General features: G+C 43.4%; 3 protein-coding genes across 3 annotated transcripts in view; 2 read left to right on the top strand and 1 right to left on the bottom strand.

Annotated features, from left to right (window-relative positions):
* On the top strand, window positions 1-14,996 carry LOC145457687 (ATP-dependent RNA helicase DHX33-like). Its single transcript, XM_080335954.1, has 9 exons — window positions 1-413; window positions 480-583; window positions 888-1,041; window positions 2,465-2,633; window positions 3,481-3,732; window positions 3,898-4,028; window positions 4,300-4,471; window positions 10,191-10,354; window positions 11,341-14,996. Exons 1-9 carry the CDS (start codon window positions 1-3, stop codon window positions 11,912-11,914), a joined length of 2,133 nt encoding a protein of 710 aa, XP_080192080.1. The 3' UTR covers window positions 11,915-14,996.
* Window positions 1-18,649, bottom strand: part of LOC145457678 (ATP-dependent DNA helicase Q4-like) — a 195,643-nt gene that overhangs the window by 126,221 nt on the left and 50,773 nt on the right. The gene's annotated exons all lie outside the window — the stretch shown is intronic.
* On the top strand, window positions 15,031-18,089 carry LOC145457739 (hsp70/Hsp90 co-chaperone CNS1 homolog). Its single transcript, XM_080336016.1, has 5 exons — window positions 15,031-15,175; window positions 15,915-15,989; window positions 16,126-16,241; window positions 16,736-16,861; window positions 17,075-18,089. Exons 1-5 carry the CDS (start codon window positions 15,032-15,034, stop codon window positions 17,820-17,822), a joined length of 1,209 nt encoding a protein of 402 aa, XP_080192142.1. The 5' UTR covers window position 15,031; the 3' UTR covers window positions 17,823-18,089.

The raw sequence follows: 18,649 nt of genomic DNA, 5'->3' as shown, positions 1-18,649 counted from the left end.
ATGGCTACCAAATTTAAATCTCCCATATCAATGAATGGCAGACTGCCAACGAAAAGAAAATTCTTTCCCAAAAAGCACAATCAGGGTGAGCCGTACGGCCACCATGGTCACAAGAAGTTCAAACAAAATGGATCGAGTCATGTCGGCAACGGAAAAGGGATGCAGGTCGATTTTCACAATGGAAATGCAAATCATGATTTATTGCAAGAACGGAAGGCACTGCCGATATTCCCAGCAAAAGAAAAGATAGTGGCGGAAGTACGCAAAGCCGACACTGTGATTATAGTGGGGGAGACGGCAAGTGGCAAAACCACTCAGATTCCCCAGTTTCTGTACCAAGCGGGCCTTGCGACTCACGGATGCATCGCTTGCACGCAGCCAAGACGTGTGGCCGCTATCACTGTCGCAGAAAGGTAAAATGATGAACAATTGGAATAATGTGGATATTTGTCTGGCATGCGATTGCTTTTGGTTTTCAGGGTTGCGAAGGAAATGAACGCGACTTTAGGGGACTTGGTCGGATATTGTGTCAGATTTGATGATACAACTAGTAAAAACACAAAGATAAAGTACATGACAGATGGTAAACTCTTTATCTTTCATGCTAGAATTGACTCATTTTAGTGTGTTTACTAGAACTTGAAAAATCTTCAGCTGTTCCGTTGGTTGGAATTGTGATAAATTATGGTGGTCTTGAAAGTGTACAATTGCCTCGAGCATTTCGAATAGAATTTGTATTAAAATGAGATAGGATTTCATCGGCCGTTTTGTACGATCATGGGTCTGTTATCGAGTGATTAAACGCATAAATTACGAATTGCCTGATCACGATAAGCCACGCCACAAAACATTTCATAGTTACAAAACATTCATTTTCTATATCATAGGAATGCTTATGCGTGAATCAGTTGGTGACAAACTTTTGTCAAAGTATAATGTGCTACTTCTGGACGAAGCTCACGAAAGGACTGTGCACACTGACGTTCTCTTTGGCATTGTGAAAACAGCTCAGAAAGAACGATCGAAACAAGGAATGAAAAGGTTGGTATCTGTTGATTCTCGTGTAGTATTTTTCGCATCCTATTCTACCATCTCAAGTCTACAACTTCCTCAATAAAGGTCCTAAACGCCGAGGCCAGCACCATATTCCAGCGAAGTCCTACAGATGTTCACTTGTTTCACATCATCTAATTATTTATGCTGAGGTTATATATTGTTATGATATATAAAAGATCTTGCAATGCAAGCTGCACACTGCACCATCCAAACATTTTTGTAACAAATGCTTGCAAATATTATCCTGGTACAGCACGCCTTTAAAGCTGTTCATCATTGTGATCAACATTCCTGTGTTCTGTCCTACTCTGGCTCTGTTGCCATCTCATAAGACTGTTATTGCAGACTGCATAGAGTCCATAGACTGTTAGCTTTATTTATTCTTTGTTTGAAGAGTGTCAAATTTATATAGGTTTCGCTTTCTGTCTTCCAATCACAACAATGTTCGATTGCTATCATATGGGCATTGTTGATATTACATTCAGTTGTCTCTTGTGGTGTCAGGCTGGTGCAATATTACTATTCATAAGGAATTTTCTTAAAGAATGTTGGTTTCACCACGCTGCTGTAATGTGAGCTGATGACATGATGATTTTATAGGCATCATATTGTTAGCAATTCTTAGCCTAATTAATGTAATTATATTCTGTATATCTATAAACTTCTTGTTAATTTGCGATTAGAATGAAAGAAAATATGCTTTGATGACTACAAATTATCCCTGATTTTAATGAAATGGCCATTCCGTCTGTTACCTATTGATTTGTTTACCTTTGCAATATCAGATATATGCTATTTTCCACTTTCATTGAACATTTTCAGTAGCGACTCCTGTCCTTGCATATATTTTAGCTGCGTACTGTCGCTGTTCTTTCCTCCGATTTGGTGCATGAAGCTCATACATATTTGTATTGGAGTCATAACTATGATTAATGGTGCTGCTGTGTTTGTCATTGTGTATGACTAGTATGAGGATAGTCATGATTAGCAATTCATTGAATGATTTTGAATAAATTACAAAATACCAACTTCCTGATTTGATAATACCTGCTATTTAGTAATAGAACTGTCCTTTTCTGTATCAACTAGAAATGGTAGTTGCCTTTCAAGTAGACTGCTTTGTCATATAGAATACAGAATATTTTTGCTTCTAAATAGTATTAGTCTTCTTTGCACTTTGTATTGTTCAACATTTGAGGTTGATTGATCTGATCATCAATGGTTTTGTCAGACTTCATGGGGAAATATAGCTAAGATTGCCTTCATCTGTTGCATGAATAGTGATGCAATGGCGTACACACGTACATGGTGGCTCTCGTGTTTGCAAGATTTTATCATACATCAATTAGCCTTAAAAGATATATCATTTATAAATTTTTCACAAATCTTGAATCAATTGATTTCTCAGACTACGAATCGTGGTAATGTCTGCTACGATGGACGTGGATAATTTCTCGAAATATTTCCACCAAGCGCCCGTTTTATACTTGGAGGGCCGCCTCCACAAGATCGACATCCTTTATACAGACTCGCCACAAACAGATTACCTCAGATCCGCGCTGGTTTCGATTTTCCAGGTGAGGTTCATATTCAGAGTAGTCTGAAACGCTATATGTGGTATGGCCATCTCGCTCAACTAATATACACCAAGTTAATTGATGTCCTGACGGTTTCTTCACGGATTCTTCACGCTTGGTGTTGGTACAATATTCATTTTCACCGACTCTCATTAGGACGTTATGATAACATTATATACTTGATATTTATATTGATTCTTTCAACTTTCCTTCTATCTGAGTAATCTTCCTGATTGTGAGAAGTTTTTGAGAATATATCTTGAACTATGATGAATAATTTACTGGTTTAATTTTGACACTCTGTAATAACAATCAGTTATTCTTGAAATGTTCTAATTGGTGTTGCTAGACGAACTCGATATCCGTTTGGTCTGGATCTACTCGAGTAAAGATGCATTGTCCTACTCCTATGTGTATGTTATCTGCAGATTTTTGCTCACCGAATTGTAAATACCGTATCTTTTTTCCAATGAAATATCCCAATCTTGATGAATGTTATGTCACGCAACAGTTTGTTAGAGATTATCAACGGAACTTATCCTCCATTGGTCTAGCGTTGTTGTTCTTTTTGTAAGCTCGGACCCATATATTTGTGTGGGTGATTGCGTGGAACCTTAACCGCAAAGTTTTGGGAAGCTGATGACTGAACAAAGGCCTGTTATTGTATCGCCTGTTTGGCTAATGGGTATTGCGATCTGTGGTGAGCATTGTAAATAAGACAAAATATGGATATAAATATAAATATCTTCAATTTAGTTTCAACATTTGTCTTTCACGAACCCCAGATCTAGAGGTTGAGTTGTTGTTTCTGATAAATGGGATCTATAAGTAAAATTTTTACATCTAGATTCACCAAGAAGCACCAGCTCAAGAAGACGTGTTGGTGTTCCTGACGGGACAGGAAGAAATCGAAGGAATGGCGCGCACCATCAGAAGCATTTCATTGACGCTGCCCTCCGATTTGCCGAGTCTTATCGTCTGCCCTCTCTACGCATCCTTGCCAAAGCATCAGCAGTTGAAGCCGTTTCGAGAAACGCCGAGAAACCATCGCAAAATCGTTTTGTCCACCAATATCGCTGAGACTTCGGTCACCATCAAGGTTGGCTTGTCTACTAATATAGAATAAGTGTGCAGGATATCTGTAAGTGTTGACATATGGATATCTTGCTGTTATTTAGTTAATATCATGGATAAGGACCTTCGATTTTCTAGCAAATATTTCAAGTTAGCAAAGCTCATGCTATTTTTGTGGTTCTATTCGCAGGGGATCAAGTATGTTATCGACACGGGTAAAGTGAAAGCGAAATGTTTCCTGCCAAAAACTGGATTGGACGTTTTGGCTGTGCAGAAGATATCCAAAGCGCAGGCTTGGCAAAGGGCTGGCCGCGCTGGAAGGTATTGTGAACAGTGTTTGATGACGTTTTTCTTTATAAGGCGTATGGCGTTGCACTTCTTCGTCTACAATTGAATTTTGGCAAATATCACTTACATGACATGTTAAGAGCAGCTACGTGGCATTGGTTTCTCTCTTGAAAAACAAGGGATGGTGAGGGTACGCGTTTTGATATGAGCTCTATGCTGGTAATATGAACATGCATTTTGATATATAGCTGTTGGAGTCCATGCCCCTATGGTATTGCTGGTATCACATTTTGTATGCTTGCAGGGAGAGATCCGGTGTGGTGTACAGACTGTATCCGGAAGAGGATTATTTCAAGTTTGACGAAATGACCAAGCCGGAGATATTGAGGTGCAATTTGTCGAGTGTCATACTCAATCTGTTGGCGATCGGCATCAAAGACATTGAGAAGTTCGACTTCATGGACCCTCCGGCCAAGGTAAGTTCCGTGCAGCCTTGTCTAATGCCGTGGGGGTTCTTGTTACCCGGTATGCTCTGTCGACACATGTCTCTATCAATCCGCGATTTTGTAATTTCTTGTATTGAATGTTAATTTGGAATAAAGTTTGGTTCTTATCCAGAGGTGGTAGAAGTAGTAAGCGCTGTTATTCAAGTAGAATTAATATTGTAGATTTCTATCCAATTACAAGTAGAAGTAGTTCAAGATACACCATAGCTACTCAACCAAGTGTTTTCAAAAAGTAGATTTGATGGTGGCATTAATTACTTTTATCAGAATTCGATCTTGGCAGCTAATAAGTCTCGTCCTCTGATGCTGATGAGAGATTTCAGACAGACTATTCCAGCAGATAATTTATTAGATTAAAGCTAATAATCCTAACTACATCTGAGGAAAGAAACAATGCGAGAAAGCAACATTACTGCACTACTATGAGCGCGAGCGGCAGCATATATGAGCAGTCTTCACAACACATGTTGTGAGGCAAAACTTGTGAATTCGCTGTAGCGAGAATCAGGATATAACAACTATCCCCCCTTTTGGGATTTCGAAAAGTTCACAGGCCGAGTTCGGAATAGCCAGGTGAGTTATAGTCCGCTAGGCGACTCAACATTCTCGGTAGCGTGTTGGAGGCATTCTCCTGTACGTGAGGCGTGTCGTCCTCCTCGTGTTGTAGAGGTTCGGCTGCAGGATAGTCTGTATTGTCAGTGGTTTGTGTCATTTCGAAGTCCCAGTCATCATTGTATAAATTCCTTTGCTTGACCAATTGTTCATGACTTCTGTCACTTGGGTACGTTACAACTTTGACGTCGTTCATGTGACGGGTGTTGTATCTCCCATCAATTAATTTTCGCAGTTTCACACCATCATCAAGCACAGCAACTACCTCGTACTCTTCTGGTCCAAAGATCGGTTCAAATTTCCTCTTGTTGTAGTTTCTGATTATGACGTAGTCACCTTTTTCGATGCTTGATGGTTGCCGACGGACTGAGCTATTCACGAATGTTTGACGGGTGATCTTAGTTTCTGTGTCTAGTTCTCTGGCCGCTATAACATCCTGCGTTGTCAAGATTTTCTCAGGGAATTCTTGTCGGTAGCCCCCGTGAAACATCAGGTTACCTGGGGATTGGCCGGTTGCGGCTTGTGGTGATGACCGGTAGCTGCTGAGTAGTTGCTTTAAGGCTTCCTGTTTGTTTTGCCCCTGTTCATGGCAGATCTTCATCGATTTTCCGAGAATTTTCATGAAGGTTTCAACTGGATTGGCTTGCGGATGGCGGGGGTAGGCAGTCTTGTGTTTAATACCGTACGACTCTGAGAATTCCTTGAATTCGAGTCCATTGAACGGTGGGCCGTTGTCAGTTTTATGCGATTCTGGCCGTCCATATTGTCTGTAGATGTCAATCATTGCGGGAATGACATATCTCGCTGCAGTACTTTTCAGTATTTTGGCATCGGGAAACCGAGTCATCATATCTTGAACCACCACAATATGTCTGCCATCTGGCATTGGGCCAAAAAGATCGACACTGACTTGTTCCCAGGGGCGCTCGGGTGGTGTCAGGATCTTTTGCGGTTGTTTCGACCCTGGGTTGGTGAAGAGCTGGCACATCTTACATTGTTTCACCTTATTTTCAGCCATTTTGTTGAGGTTTGGCATCCAAAATTGTTCTCGGATACGGGCTTTCAGTATTGTTATACCCGGGTGATGGCCTTGGTGGGCCTTATCTATGGCTTTGCTCCACAGTGATTCAGGCAGTATGATTTTGTCCTGTTTCAGGACAAAGCCTTTTGACAGGGTGAGCTGATCCTGGAATTTGCGATAGGGCTGGAGAGTCGGCTCTGATTTGGGTATGTAACCCTTTCTGATGTATTTAGTGAGCTTGCGGAGCACTCGGTCATGTCTGGTTTCCTCCCGAATATTGTCCAAAGATATAGCTTCTGTGTATGGGCTATGGCGGAGCCAGAACACTGTGCGCTCGAGTTCATTAGCTTCATCCTGCCACGACGAGGGAACTTGATCCAGTGGCTGCGCATGGCGGGAGAGGTAGTCGGCTGGGTTATGTTTCCCTGCCTCCCATATGACCTCAAATGGGATATCTTGATGACGGAGTCTGATTCTATCCGTCCGGATCGATCCTTTTCGCGTGTTACTGAAGATGCTGACAAGAGGCTTGTGGTCCGTTATGACATGTACTTGAGGACCGCCCACAATGAAATTGCGGAAGCGTCTGAGGCCGAAGTCGATGGCGGTGGCCTCCAGGTCTAGCTGTGGGTAACGTTGTTCCTCTTGTCTTGTGGCTCGACTAGCAAACGTGATTGGTTTGCAGTCAGAAGAGCTGTTGCCTTGGGCAAGAATTGCTGATATTCCTGAGACGTGAGCATCCACAAAAATATACGTGCTCAGATGTGTGTCGAAGTAGCGCAGGAGAGCGTCTTCCTGCAGGCAATGTCGGAGGTCGTTGAATTCCTTCTTGCATTTGTCTGACCATCTGAACTCTTTGTGCTTCTTTGTGAGCTGGCGTCGGGCTGATGTCTTGCGAGATAACAGGGGTATGAATTCCCCAAATGATTGCACAAAGCACAAGAAAGACATGACTTCATCCTTTGATTTTGGTGGCGATGCGTGTCTGAGAGCGTCAATCTTGGCTGGATCGGGTTTCACCCCGTGCTTTGTTACAATCATCCCCCAGAATGGGATTTCTTTCTGCCTGAAGATGCATTTGTCAGGATTTAGAGTCATACCAGCGGCTTCGATTTTCCGGAGAGCTGCATAGAGGGATTCATCATGCTCTTCCTTGCTTTTCCCAGCAATTATGATGTCGTCATGGATGACATGGATACCTGACATGTTATTGAAGATAGGGATGAGAGCTTTGGTAAGCTCGCCGGAGGCGGGTTTCGCACCCATTGTAAGCCTTCGGTAACGCATCAGGCGGTGCCCTGCGTGGAACACTGTGAGTGTGCGGGATTCTTCGTCTAGTTCGAGCTGGTGGAAGGCAGACTTGAAGTCCAGCTTGCTGAAGGTTTTGCAACCTGAAAGTTTGGCTTTGATGTCTTCGACACGTGGGATGGGTATGTTGGTTGGCTTGATGCACTTGTTTACTTCTCGCATGTCAACAGTGACCCGAATGTTGCCGTCGTCCTTTGGAGTGAGGACTACGTTTGAGACCCATGGAGCCGGGCCGTGATGCTCCTCAATAATTCCGTCGTTTTCCATTTGATTAATGGCATTGTCGAATTTTGAGCGCAGGTGATGCGGAATCGGGCGTGAGCTTTGTGCCACAGGCGGAACTTTCTTATCGGTGTAAAAGTGTACCTTGTGGCCCTTGAGAGTGCCTATCCCTCTGAAGATGCTGGGATACTGATCGGCAATATCCGAGGTGAACTGATTCTTAGAAAGGGCGCGAATTGCCTTCTCGTTAGAGGATTGTTTCGGAGGATTGAACTTGATGATTCCGAGTTCCTCGCAGAGTTTCCCACTCAGTAACGTCTCGACTTCCAGTGGTACTATGTAGAAGCGTGCCAAGCAACTGTGCTCGTTGTAGGTGACGAACCCTTTGTAGTAGCCAACGCATTTTATGGGCTTAGAACCAAACGGCCGAATCCTCGTTTTGGTTTTGCGTAGCGTCAGTCCTAGCTTCTCGGCTTTCCTTTCTGACATGACATTCAGGTCGGCGCCTGTGTCAGCAAAGCCAGTCAGTCGTTTTTCAGCCACGATGACCTTGACTGTGTATTTTGGTTTTGAGATGCGCCGAATAACAGCCCAGTTGTGCGGATTTGCTGGCTGGAGGGCTGACTGTTTACTATGCGCTTTGTGACGAGAGTCTCTTGGAGGCATTCTCTTTTTATTTTGCACTTTGTGAACCCGTTTTGATTTGGGTGGTTTGCTGCGAAGGTATTGATCAGGCTTCTTTAACATTTTCTTGTGTTCCGGTTGAGGCTGATGATGCAATCTCAGGACACGTCTTTGCCTGGGCGGTGCTTGTGACTCTGAGTCACTGCTAGAGGCGGAACTTTCTCTCGATGAGATCGATTTGCGTCTAGGCTCGATAGAGCTTCGATGGCTCTCTTCGGGGTCATGCTGTACGCGTTTCGTAGATCTGCAGGCCTTGGACCCCTTGAAATGGCCCTTGCGCCCACATGCGAAGCATTCACGATCGGTTGCTCGACAATCTTGTTCCCCGTGGCATGATGGATCTGAGCATGTTCTGCATGATCCGGATGTGCGTGCCGGTTTCTTCCGGCTTTTGCTGTACTTCTTGGGCTTGACCCGCGAGATTTTCTCGCTGTCGTCGCTGTGCTCTGACTGAATTTTCTGCGCTGTGTGGGCTGCTGCTTCCATTCTACGACCATTTTCTACGAGTTCCCGCAGTTTCCATTGGCTTTTGAGGGCGCTTTTATGGATATCATTGTGTACGGTACCCACGATTATTTGATCACGAATCATGACATCTATGACATCGCAATTGGCATTAGCACAGCTAAATTTGCATGACATCGCCTCTTTGCGGAGACGATGGACGAAATTGTCAAAGCTCTCACCTTGTTCCTGGTGAAGTCGATGAAACTGATAGTTTGCTAAGGTATAGTTGCGAGTTGTCTCATACCTTTCTTGCATTTTTATTACAAAGTCCTTGAATTGAAGATTGGCCCGTTCATTTGCAGGGACCGTGGATTCATAGTCCTTTTGAAAGCTTCGAGATGAGAATTTGCCGAGGAAAACCTTGCGCATGTTGATTTCAACCCACTTAGCCTTGTCCTCTGCGTCGGTAGGTGGGTCGGCGGCGATGGCATCGTATTCATAACGGAACCTACTCACGAAGTCGCAGAAGGCGTCATGAGCGTTATTACGATGTAATTCAGGGTCGAATTCGCCAATGGACCCTTTCATTACGTAATTGGCTTGCATTTTTCGTAGTCAGGATTATAGGAGCGAGGATTAGAGTAGATACACGCGGCTGCTTCTGATCGATGATAATCCGTGTTTTCACTCGTCGCCAATAATAATTCTCGTCCTCTGATGCTGATGAGAGATTTCAGACAGACTATTCCAGCAGAAGATTTATTAGATTAAAGCTAATAATCCTAACTACATCTGAGGAAAGAAACAATGCGAGAAAGCAACATTACTGCACTACTATGAGCGCGAGCGGCAGCATCTATGAGCAGTCTTCACAACACATGTTGTGAGGCAAAACTTGTGAATTCGCTGTAGCGAGAATCAGGATATAACAGCAGCTTTGGAAATTGACAGATTCATCATAGCGGCTAACACAAAATAACGTAACAATAGGTGCATATTATGAAACAATGTTCAGTTCCCATGATACAATGGCTGTTTCATTCGGTCGCAATAGCAATTACACTCGTTAGAGTAATGCGAACCTCTCCGAAAACTGCTTTCTACCTTACAAAATCCAAAGTGTGAAAAAGTGACTAGTTTTGTTTCAAAACTCGTTAGGTTGACGTGGAAGTAGTGTGAAACATATTCGATTGAGTAGTGCAGGTAGGCGAAAACTACTTAAGTACTCCGAAATGTAGAAGTACTTTGTTACTGACCAGTGACCACTACTGTTATTGTCTAGAAAACATCACAATTTTATTGTGTATTTAGATGATGATCTGCCATGATTCTGTTGACCGCCATGGTTTCTGCAGAGGCGAGTCGGCGTAACTGTAATGTTGTTTTTACTTGTAGGATTCCATCGTCGACGCGTTTGACCAGTTGTCAGCGCTAGGCGCGGTCGTGAAAAGTGAAAAAGGCAACTTCAGCTTGACGGATCTCGGCAGGAGGATGGCCGTTTTCCCGCTCGATCCGAAATTGTCGAAAATCATCATCGCCGCGTCTGCGCCCGATAAAAGGTAAGTCGACCCATCAGGTTGGGTGTAGGACACAATGCTATAACTGGGATATATGATGTTGCACTTCGTTCAATCTACATTATCCTTGTGTAAAATGGTAGTTAGGATTGTCTCTACTGAGCAGTGAGCAGGTATAGTTATCTATCAGTCATTTCTTGAAGGATTTCAATGGTTTTATAACCACGTTTATCTTGGTATCCGTGGCGGGGCAGTTTGTCCACGCTTGGGTCTGAAAGCTGAGATAAGCTAGTGTACTGCATAGCCAAGGCCTCGAAATTTCAATGGCTATGACGATGCATGAACGTGTAACGAGATACGACTAATTTCCGTAAGAAAATTGAACTATAATATAAGCAGCATACGAAGGTCGGAAGGATAAATTACGTCTTGTGTATTACTCGATTGACAGAAGATTTTGACCTGAAAATCAAAATTTTGACATTTTTTGACCTTGGAAAAACTTAATTTTGACAAAATCTTGCCCTCGCGTATGTAAATTAGGTGTTTTCGTGCATAATGCTAGAATTGTACTACTTACCTTAGTTCAGGTTGGAACTGTCTGTCCTTGCTAAGTATTTAGGCCTGACTTGAAAACAGACAGATTTTTGCATGAAAAAACTTATTATTTTAAGTAAATCTTTGGTAAATCACACATTATGGTAGAAATAATTAAAATTTGTTTAGTACGACGAAAGATACTTTCCTACATTCTCGGGTAGAAAGTGTCTGTCCTTGCTAAGTAGCTTGCAAAGAATGGAGAGAGTGCCATGACCACGCGGTCTTGCTTCAGTTAGGATATTGCGGTACGTTGAGCATAACACTACATCAACCTAATTGTTTCATTTTGCCGTTTATGATTCATGATGAGCAATGGTGCCTATAAAGTAGGCTACATACAAGCTGTGAAATAGCAAATGATAAGTTCACTGACAGCGCAAACATCTACGCCCTACTCGTGATTATATTATTCGATTGCACACTTTCAGCTGCGTGCAAGAAGCCATCGACCTGGTGTCGTTGCTGTCTGTGGACAGCGTGTTGTACACCCCGCAGACGAAGCGCGAGGAAGCTCTGGCGGCCCGGCGAAAATTCCTGTCGAGCGAAGGCGACCACTTCACGCTGCTCAACGTGTATGGCGGTTTTCGAAAATCGAAAGGCAATCAGGAGTGGTGTCGCGAAAACTTTGCGAACTCTAGAAACCTGGTGACCGTCACCAGAATCAGAAAGCAGCTGACCGAGCTGTGTCCCAAGGCGGGCATAAGGGAAATTTCGTCGAGCCGCGCGGACCGTACACGCCTGCGTCAGGCCGTGGCTTGCGGAATGTTTCTGAACACCGCCGAGCTGCAGAGGGACAACACCTACAAGTCGTTGGGCTCCGGGCAGAAGGTTTACATACATCCGTCGTCGTGCCTGTTCCAGTGCAAACCGGCGTACGTTGTGTACAACGAACTGGTGCACACTTCGAAATGCTATATTCGTGACCTGTGCGTTGTAGACCCCGAGTGGTTGCACCAGGCCGCTCCGGAATATTTTAGACGGAGGTTAAGAGGTCTCGAATAATGCGTCATTTAATTTTTCTCAAAAATTTTTTATCGACTTTGATAGTGCTGGGCAAAATCGAGCAACCAAGGGATTCGATACCAAATCAAATATTAACCTTCCAGGCGCGTAGCCAGGGGGGGTCGAAACCCCCTCCTTTAGAAACGCGAAACCCCCTCCTTTAACGCGAAACCTTGCTCTTTTTAAATGACCGCTCTGACGCTAATACTCGTTTGCAATTCCATAAGTCATATCAGTATTGCGCGCGGCGAATTAACGAAAGGCGCGGCCAATTAACGAAAGGCGCGGCCAATTAACGAAAGACGTGTTGCTAATTAGCGAGATTCGTCTGTGCGCATTGCACTGCACAGTGTAACGCGACACGATCTCCCGCTGAGATGATTGGCGAAATCAGGTCATTCATTGTCGCGCGTTTGGCAATCATTACTAGCCTGATTTACCGCGTCTCCAACAAGCCTAACTCCGCTGGCTTGAATAATCACATCTGCAATAGGCCCGCGGCGCACGATATAGTCACTGGCCTTCACAATCACATCTGCAGTGGCTTGGTGTGCACGATATCTTCGTAGGCCTACACAATCGCATCTGGAATAGGCCTCGTACTAAAGATATCGCTAGCCTAACTACCGCGTCTTGGGCCTACCATGCTTTGCCTCCTATTTTTAGATGGCTTCGATAAAATGCTATTAAGTATATGCTGATTAGCGATTGTGATTAAAGAGTTACATCTCGTAACTGAATGACATCGAATGTCCGCAATCATGTTCGACGCGTGCGTACATGCGTAATTGATTTCCACTAGTCTTCAGCTATAGTCCAGTAGGCTTGAGTTATAAGAGGTAAAGGTTTGAACCACCTGAAATCGGCGTCATTATAGCACATATTCCATAAAAACTTGTACATTTTACTGGCTTAAATCGTCGCCGAGGCTACGTAAGACGCAAGACGCATTGATGAGCGGGCGTATTTAATTGTTGGACGCTTTGACAAGCGCGCGAATTTGATTGTTCAGCGCGTTGATAAGCGCGCGTATTCAAATGTTCGACGCGTGCGTATTTCATTGTTCACGACAGATCAGGGAGTCGCTAATTAACAGCACTTCCGGACTCGTCGAAAAGCTTATCGTACGCCTATAATCGCCAACACGGGGATGTTGTATAATCGTTATTTACGCATCGCATGTACTTAACCCTAACGAGTCAATGCTACGTTACTAAATTCGAAAAAAATCGAAACCCCCCCTTTTTATTTCAAACCCTCCCCTTATTTTTCGGCTGGCTACGCGCCTGTAGCCTTCGGTCTGACTATTCGATCGTCACTTGTTACGACGTTGCAAAAGTATGGATGCTGTGAATGGTTCGGCTATGTCCCTTTTATATGACTGCGAAGAAGTTAATGCCAGTTCTATGCTGTATAATGATAATGTATATAACTAAAGGGGCGGGCACCGGGCAACTTCCCCAGTCGACGGGCCGGATATGGGAAAATGAAGTACTAAGTGGGCCGGATTCCTGAATTGATACATTAATCGCGAATTTACCCACCCATACTAGGCATTAATGTTTAATGTAAAGATCAGAAACAGTATTCTATGAATTCATTACCGTTATGAACTTCAATAGCTGTTGAAGTCAATGAGATATCTGTGGTCCATCAAAGTGTTCAACAAGTTCTTTGAACTCCGGCTGGATGTTGGGCGTAGAATAGAAATCCTTAGCAAAGACAGCACGCGAGCATCAGTTACATGGGAACACAGCTTTGTCTTGTTGATGTTCATGGTCGCAGATGTCTGCTCGCAAATGTATGTAGACCCGCGGGCTGCATCATCGAGTAAGACCGGAAAGTCACTGCGGGCAGTGTGTTGCCCGCCCCTGTTATATATGTAGGATTGTAGGTCTACCTTTTATGCGACTACAAAGAAGACATTGATAGTCATGCACCATATTATACATTTCTTCATCGTAATTTGTGACAATGCCGCCGGTCACTCACGACTTCACATGCACGCGTTGCTTTAGGCTACACGTTTTGGGTGCTGTACTCGAAAACATCTCCTCTCACTACTATGCTCAAATTACTACATTCAATACTCGGTTCGGATCCCAGCACTGAGCCCTAGTTTTTTGTGTTGCAATCACAAGGGTGCTGATTTGATTTCGTCTGATTATATGTGTCGTGATTTTTTTGTTCTGGCACTTTCGAGTAGTCAGCGTGACGTGCGAGACTCTTCTATTTAGGCTGAAAGCATTTTCTCGCAAGCCTTCTCTAGATGCACTGATCAATGAACTCCTCTCCATACCAGGAGGCGTCTCTACCTCGAGTTACGTGTGATGACCCCACTTATAGATTTTGTGTTAACATATTGCATGCTTGTGCAACTTGCCTGTGTATTGAAGAGTGTGCGACCGTTTTCATGTTGATGTTTATTATCATGCTACAGTTGATCTGATTTGCGCAGACTTTTTTTTAATTGGTGATTGTGTCAACATCATAAACCCTTGGTTGCTTGTTATGACCATTAGAGCGTGCCCGTAAAATGTAGACGTCGCAATTAACTATTGGAGTCAATATGGCATCGACAGATTCAATCGATAGATTTGTGGTTGGTTTATGAATTGATTGTTTTAGATCACGTGACTATAGCATGTCGCTGATCTTAAGCGATATGTTTTGGAATCATATTTTTCTTGAGGTGGGATAATGGTTTGATGCCGATGAACCGATTGAATATCAAACTGCCGTTTATTAGTTGGAATCGTGTGCAGAGTGCCTTATTTAAATGCTTACCTGTTTTAAACAAAGACGTTTTGGTGCATGATACTTTTACTGGTTCTTGATTACTTATTAAACTATCATAGCTTCTCTCATCTCAGGTGTAATTTCATAATGTCTCGACGTGGGCATTGCTTTTCTGACTGGGACCACTGCGTTTATGTCTCTGTACGGAGTACGCATTGTATGAAATGTTTTTAAAGTTCATTGTACTGGTCTTCTTTGACGGACTGTGTTTTGCGTATTGCCTTGATCTTGAGGCATTCTATCCGACCATATGTAATATATTTTCTTTTTGTCTTACTTAGAAGGTCTGTTGTAAGTAGGTTAACATAGTGCTCAGTTATGGCTTCTAAGGGCACGGTGGAAGACCGAAGAAGTCTTGCGGAGAAACTGGACGCCGACATCGATCAGATGTTTGACGATATGATTAAAAAGAACGCCGGCAAGAAACGCAAAGAGGAATTCAGCGAGGAGGCTTTCGAGGAGGTATGCGTGTTTCATTATTTTTCGGTATAGGTATGCCTTGGTTTCCGGTTCTATAAATTTGGAGCATTAAGTTTGGGCAGAAGGATGTGGCTTTTTCAATTTGGGATCTTTGCATTGTTCCCTTCTCTATTGATTCCGGGGGAAACCTGGTTTACGATTTGGCTAGAGCAGGGGTGTCAAACGCGGCCCGCCATTGAGATTTCATCCGGCCCGCCAAGCAATTCTGAGCAGATTGAAAAATGATGTTATCATCCGGCGCATTTCTAACAAATGTAATTTTTAATAGGAAATACTTCCGTTGAATAATCCCTCAAGACAGCAAATGTCAAGCATGTTCCTAGGCCACATTGTAACCATCCTATAGAATTATTTTAGTTTCACTCTACTCATCATTAGGAACAAATCTGTGACATTGACGCCTAATTCCGAGATTCCAGCTCCAATATGTAATTCGAGGTAACATGTAATCATTGGACTGGTGCGGCCCGCGAGCGACTTGAAAGGCTTGAAACCGGCCTGCCATGCGAGTCGAGTTTTACGCCCCTGGGCTGGAGAATTCTTTTTACAGATTGTGGAATTTGGAAAGTAGATTATGTTGAACATTCATAGAAAACAGAAAATGCAGACATTCCGTGGCCCGAGCTTCGAGTGTGTTGCTAATTTTTGAACTTATTTTGTCATGAGGCTTGTTTGATTTAATGAGATTTTACAGCCCGTGAATGTGCCTGATTGTCTACAGGTTTTGAACACGCATCCCGCTTTTATGAACAAGACTCCTACGCAAGAAGAGATCGATCAAAATCCATTGTTGCAGGTTGGTGTGTGTCTGTTTTGTAGAAAATATGTATTTGGTGTGTGGATCTAGCGCCAATAATACTAGGCCTACATAACTTTCTATGACGTTTTTCAATGTTTATCTCGCATTATTTTGTTGATGTTTTCTTTTGCAGGGTTTGCAACAGCTGAGGTACGAAGATGCCGAAGACACTCCAGAAGATCAGGCTCTCGCGTACAAGGATGATGGCAATTGGCACTTCAAACACAAACTATATGCAAAGGCAGTGAGGCAAGAACTATCTTCTTGTATTTGATCCTTGATTAATTGCAATTGGTTTGGATTCATTCTACTTCACATTTGTAACTCAGAAATGCAGTGATATACTCGTACCATAGGCATCCGCAAAACTTGATATCTGCATGCTGAAATGTTTGAATTTAAACGGATGATGCTATTGCTCTGTTGTGATATCGTAATCAATTCGTCACGACATTCAAAATCCGTACATTTTGCGTTGAGGATCAAAACAATCTTTATATCCTGTGATTGTCAATTGTTCATAGCAGGTAGGCCTACTCTTTTGGTCAAGCTGACAGTTTTTGAAATGAGTCTGGTATTTCTGTGTACAAATTATAATAATGATAAATGAATTTCGGTCACATTAGCAATATGACCGGACTTTCATGTCCATTTCCGTGCTGTAGCGGTATCGTCCACCGGTCCATGGTGTCAGTTTTGGTGCATGTATAATATGGTAAGATGTTGTCATCTTTTCAATCTAGAGCTTACACTGGCGGATTGCTGAAAAAACCCTCCGACAATGAACTGACTTGCACTTTGTACGCCAATCGCGCAGCAGCTAATTTTTACCTGAAGAATTTCCGCTCTTCCTACCTGGATTCCATGGAGTAAGTGGCGGCTGTTGCAAGCCCGTTTTGTCGAGAGTGCTCACTATGTCTTGGTGTCAAGTGTAAGTAATGTCACGGCAACATTATTAGTTATTTCACCGAAGAAACAATATAAATAAAACCTAAGTTAATGTAATGATATCTACGATAACACTTGAAGCGCTGTTCTTCCTTGACCAAAATCACTCAACTTTCATTCTTGGTTGTTACCAGGGCGCTGAAACTGCAACCTAACAAGATCAAGTCGCTTATGCGTTGCGCGCAATGCTGTGCGGAGCTCTCGAAGCACACGGACGCGATCGTATGGCTCAAAAAAACACTGTCGGTGAACCCGCAACACTCCGCCGCCAAGGAGATGCTGCAAAACGTACAGCGTGACATGAAAACGGCTGAGCGCGACAAGAGAAAGAAAGAACGTGAAGAAAAGGCTCGCGGCGCAAAAACAAAGGCCTTAATTGAAGCTATCCGTAACCGGGGGATAAAACTGAATTTTGCAAATATCAAAAGGTCGAATGATGACAATCACTTGTCCCTCGAGGACGCCTTGATACGTCGGAGCGTCGATAATGGCAATCCTTCGCACGCCAAAGTTCATTTCGAAAACGACACAGCCACGCCTGGCAAATTAGTGTGGCCTGTGCTGTTCACGTACCCCGAACACGAAGTGTCTGAAATCATCGAGCAGTTTTCTGAAGACAACACGTTTCTTGACCATCTCGAAATCATGTTCGAGGAGAAAGCACCTTGGGACGAGGAGAGTAATTACGCCTTGGAAAATTTGGAAGTGTATCATGAATTTGGTGTCGGCTGTCTGAGGCTTGTGGACTCGAGCAGGACTCTGCAAGATGTTTTGTCTAGCGGGGAGATTGTCGTTACTGCCGGCACGCCGGTCTTTATCGTTTTGTGCAAAGTTTCACCGTATCGCAATATCTTTTTGTCTAAATACTCGGTGAGGCATTGATTTTGTGTTGTGCGCCTTGCGTTTCTGCCGGCGTCAGTTTCAGACGCCGTTTGAATTCTAGATGCTATCATATATATGAATGAGCAACTGTTGTCTGGAGTGACTATTAACTTAGATTCTTGTTCGTGAGGTTGACAGTTTCATAACAATTGTGCCAAATTTGTGACGTTATTGGTGCTTGTACTTGTTTGCCTTTTTTCACTGCCATCGCCTGAGCAATAATCTGAATTATGATTAATGCAATCATAAATGAAATCTATGAATCCATTTGTTTGCCTTGTGGTTTCAATTCTTGAGTAGCCAGGTCCAGGTCCAGGTCACGGAAGTGACCTAATTAATTCGAACAGAAGTCCTCAAATTCTGTCGTAGAAGGGATGGATATCTGCAACTCGGTTATTGGGACGGAGTAAGCTGTGAGCACAGATATGCAGAATTGCAGACACAATTTATTCTCTGAAAAAGGGATAGATATGATCAATCTGTGACAGAAGTGCGGCCTATCCATCAGGGCTAGAAAACTTCGTCTTATCATCTTGATGACAGTTCCGTTGCTACCTGAGGGGGGATCAACGCAGTTGATGCCACGATGACCGGTTTCCCCTCGTCTTGGCGCATACTCCACTGCTTATCTGTAAAGTCTGGGTATAAGATCTCACTATTAATTAATCTCGTACTGTTGCGTTTGGGATAAGACGCACTCCAATAGGCCCTTATAGCAATAAATATCATTTAAATGCCCCAATTGCCATTGCATCGCCCACGGAGAGCAAGGTGTCTTCAGTGAAAATCGAGTTTTACCCTGGGGAAGGTGAGCAATACGAGATACA

This window comes from Botryllus schlosseri, chromosome 15, assembly GCF_051294905.1.
Source record: "Botryllus schlosseri isolate E-star chromosome 15, Bs_hap1, whole genome shotgun sequence".
Taxonomy (NCBI): domain Eukaryota; kingdom Metazoa; phylum Chordata; class Ascidiacea; order Stolidobranchia; family Styelidae; genus Botryllus; species Botryllus schlosseri.
The sequence above is the reverse complement of the archived record's forward strand: the minus strand, read 5'-3'. Positions and strand labels throughout refer to the sequence as shown.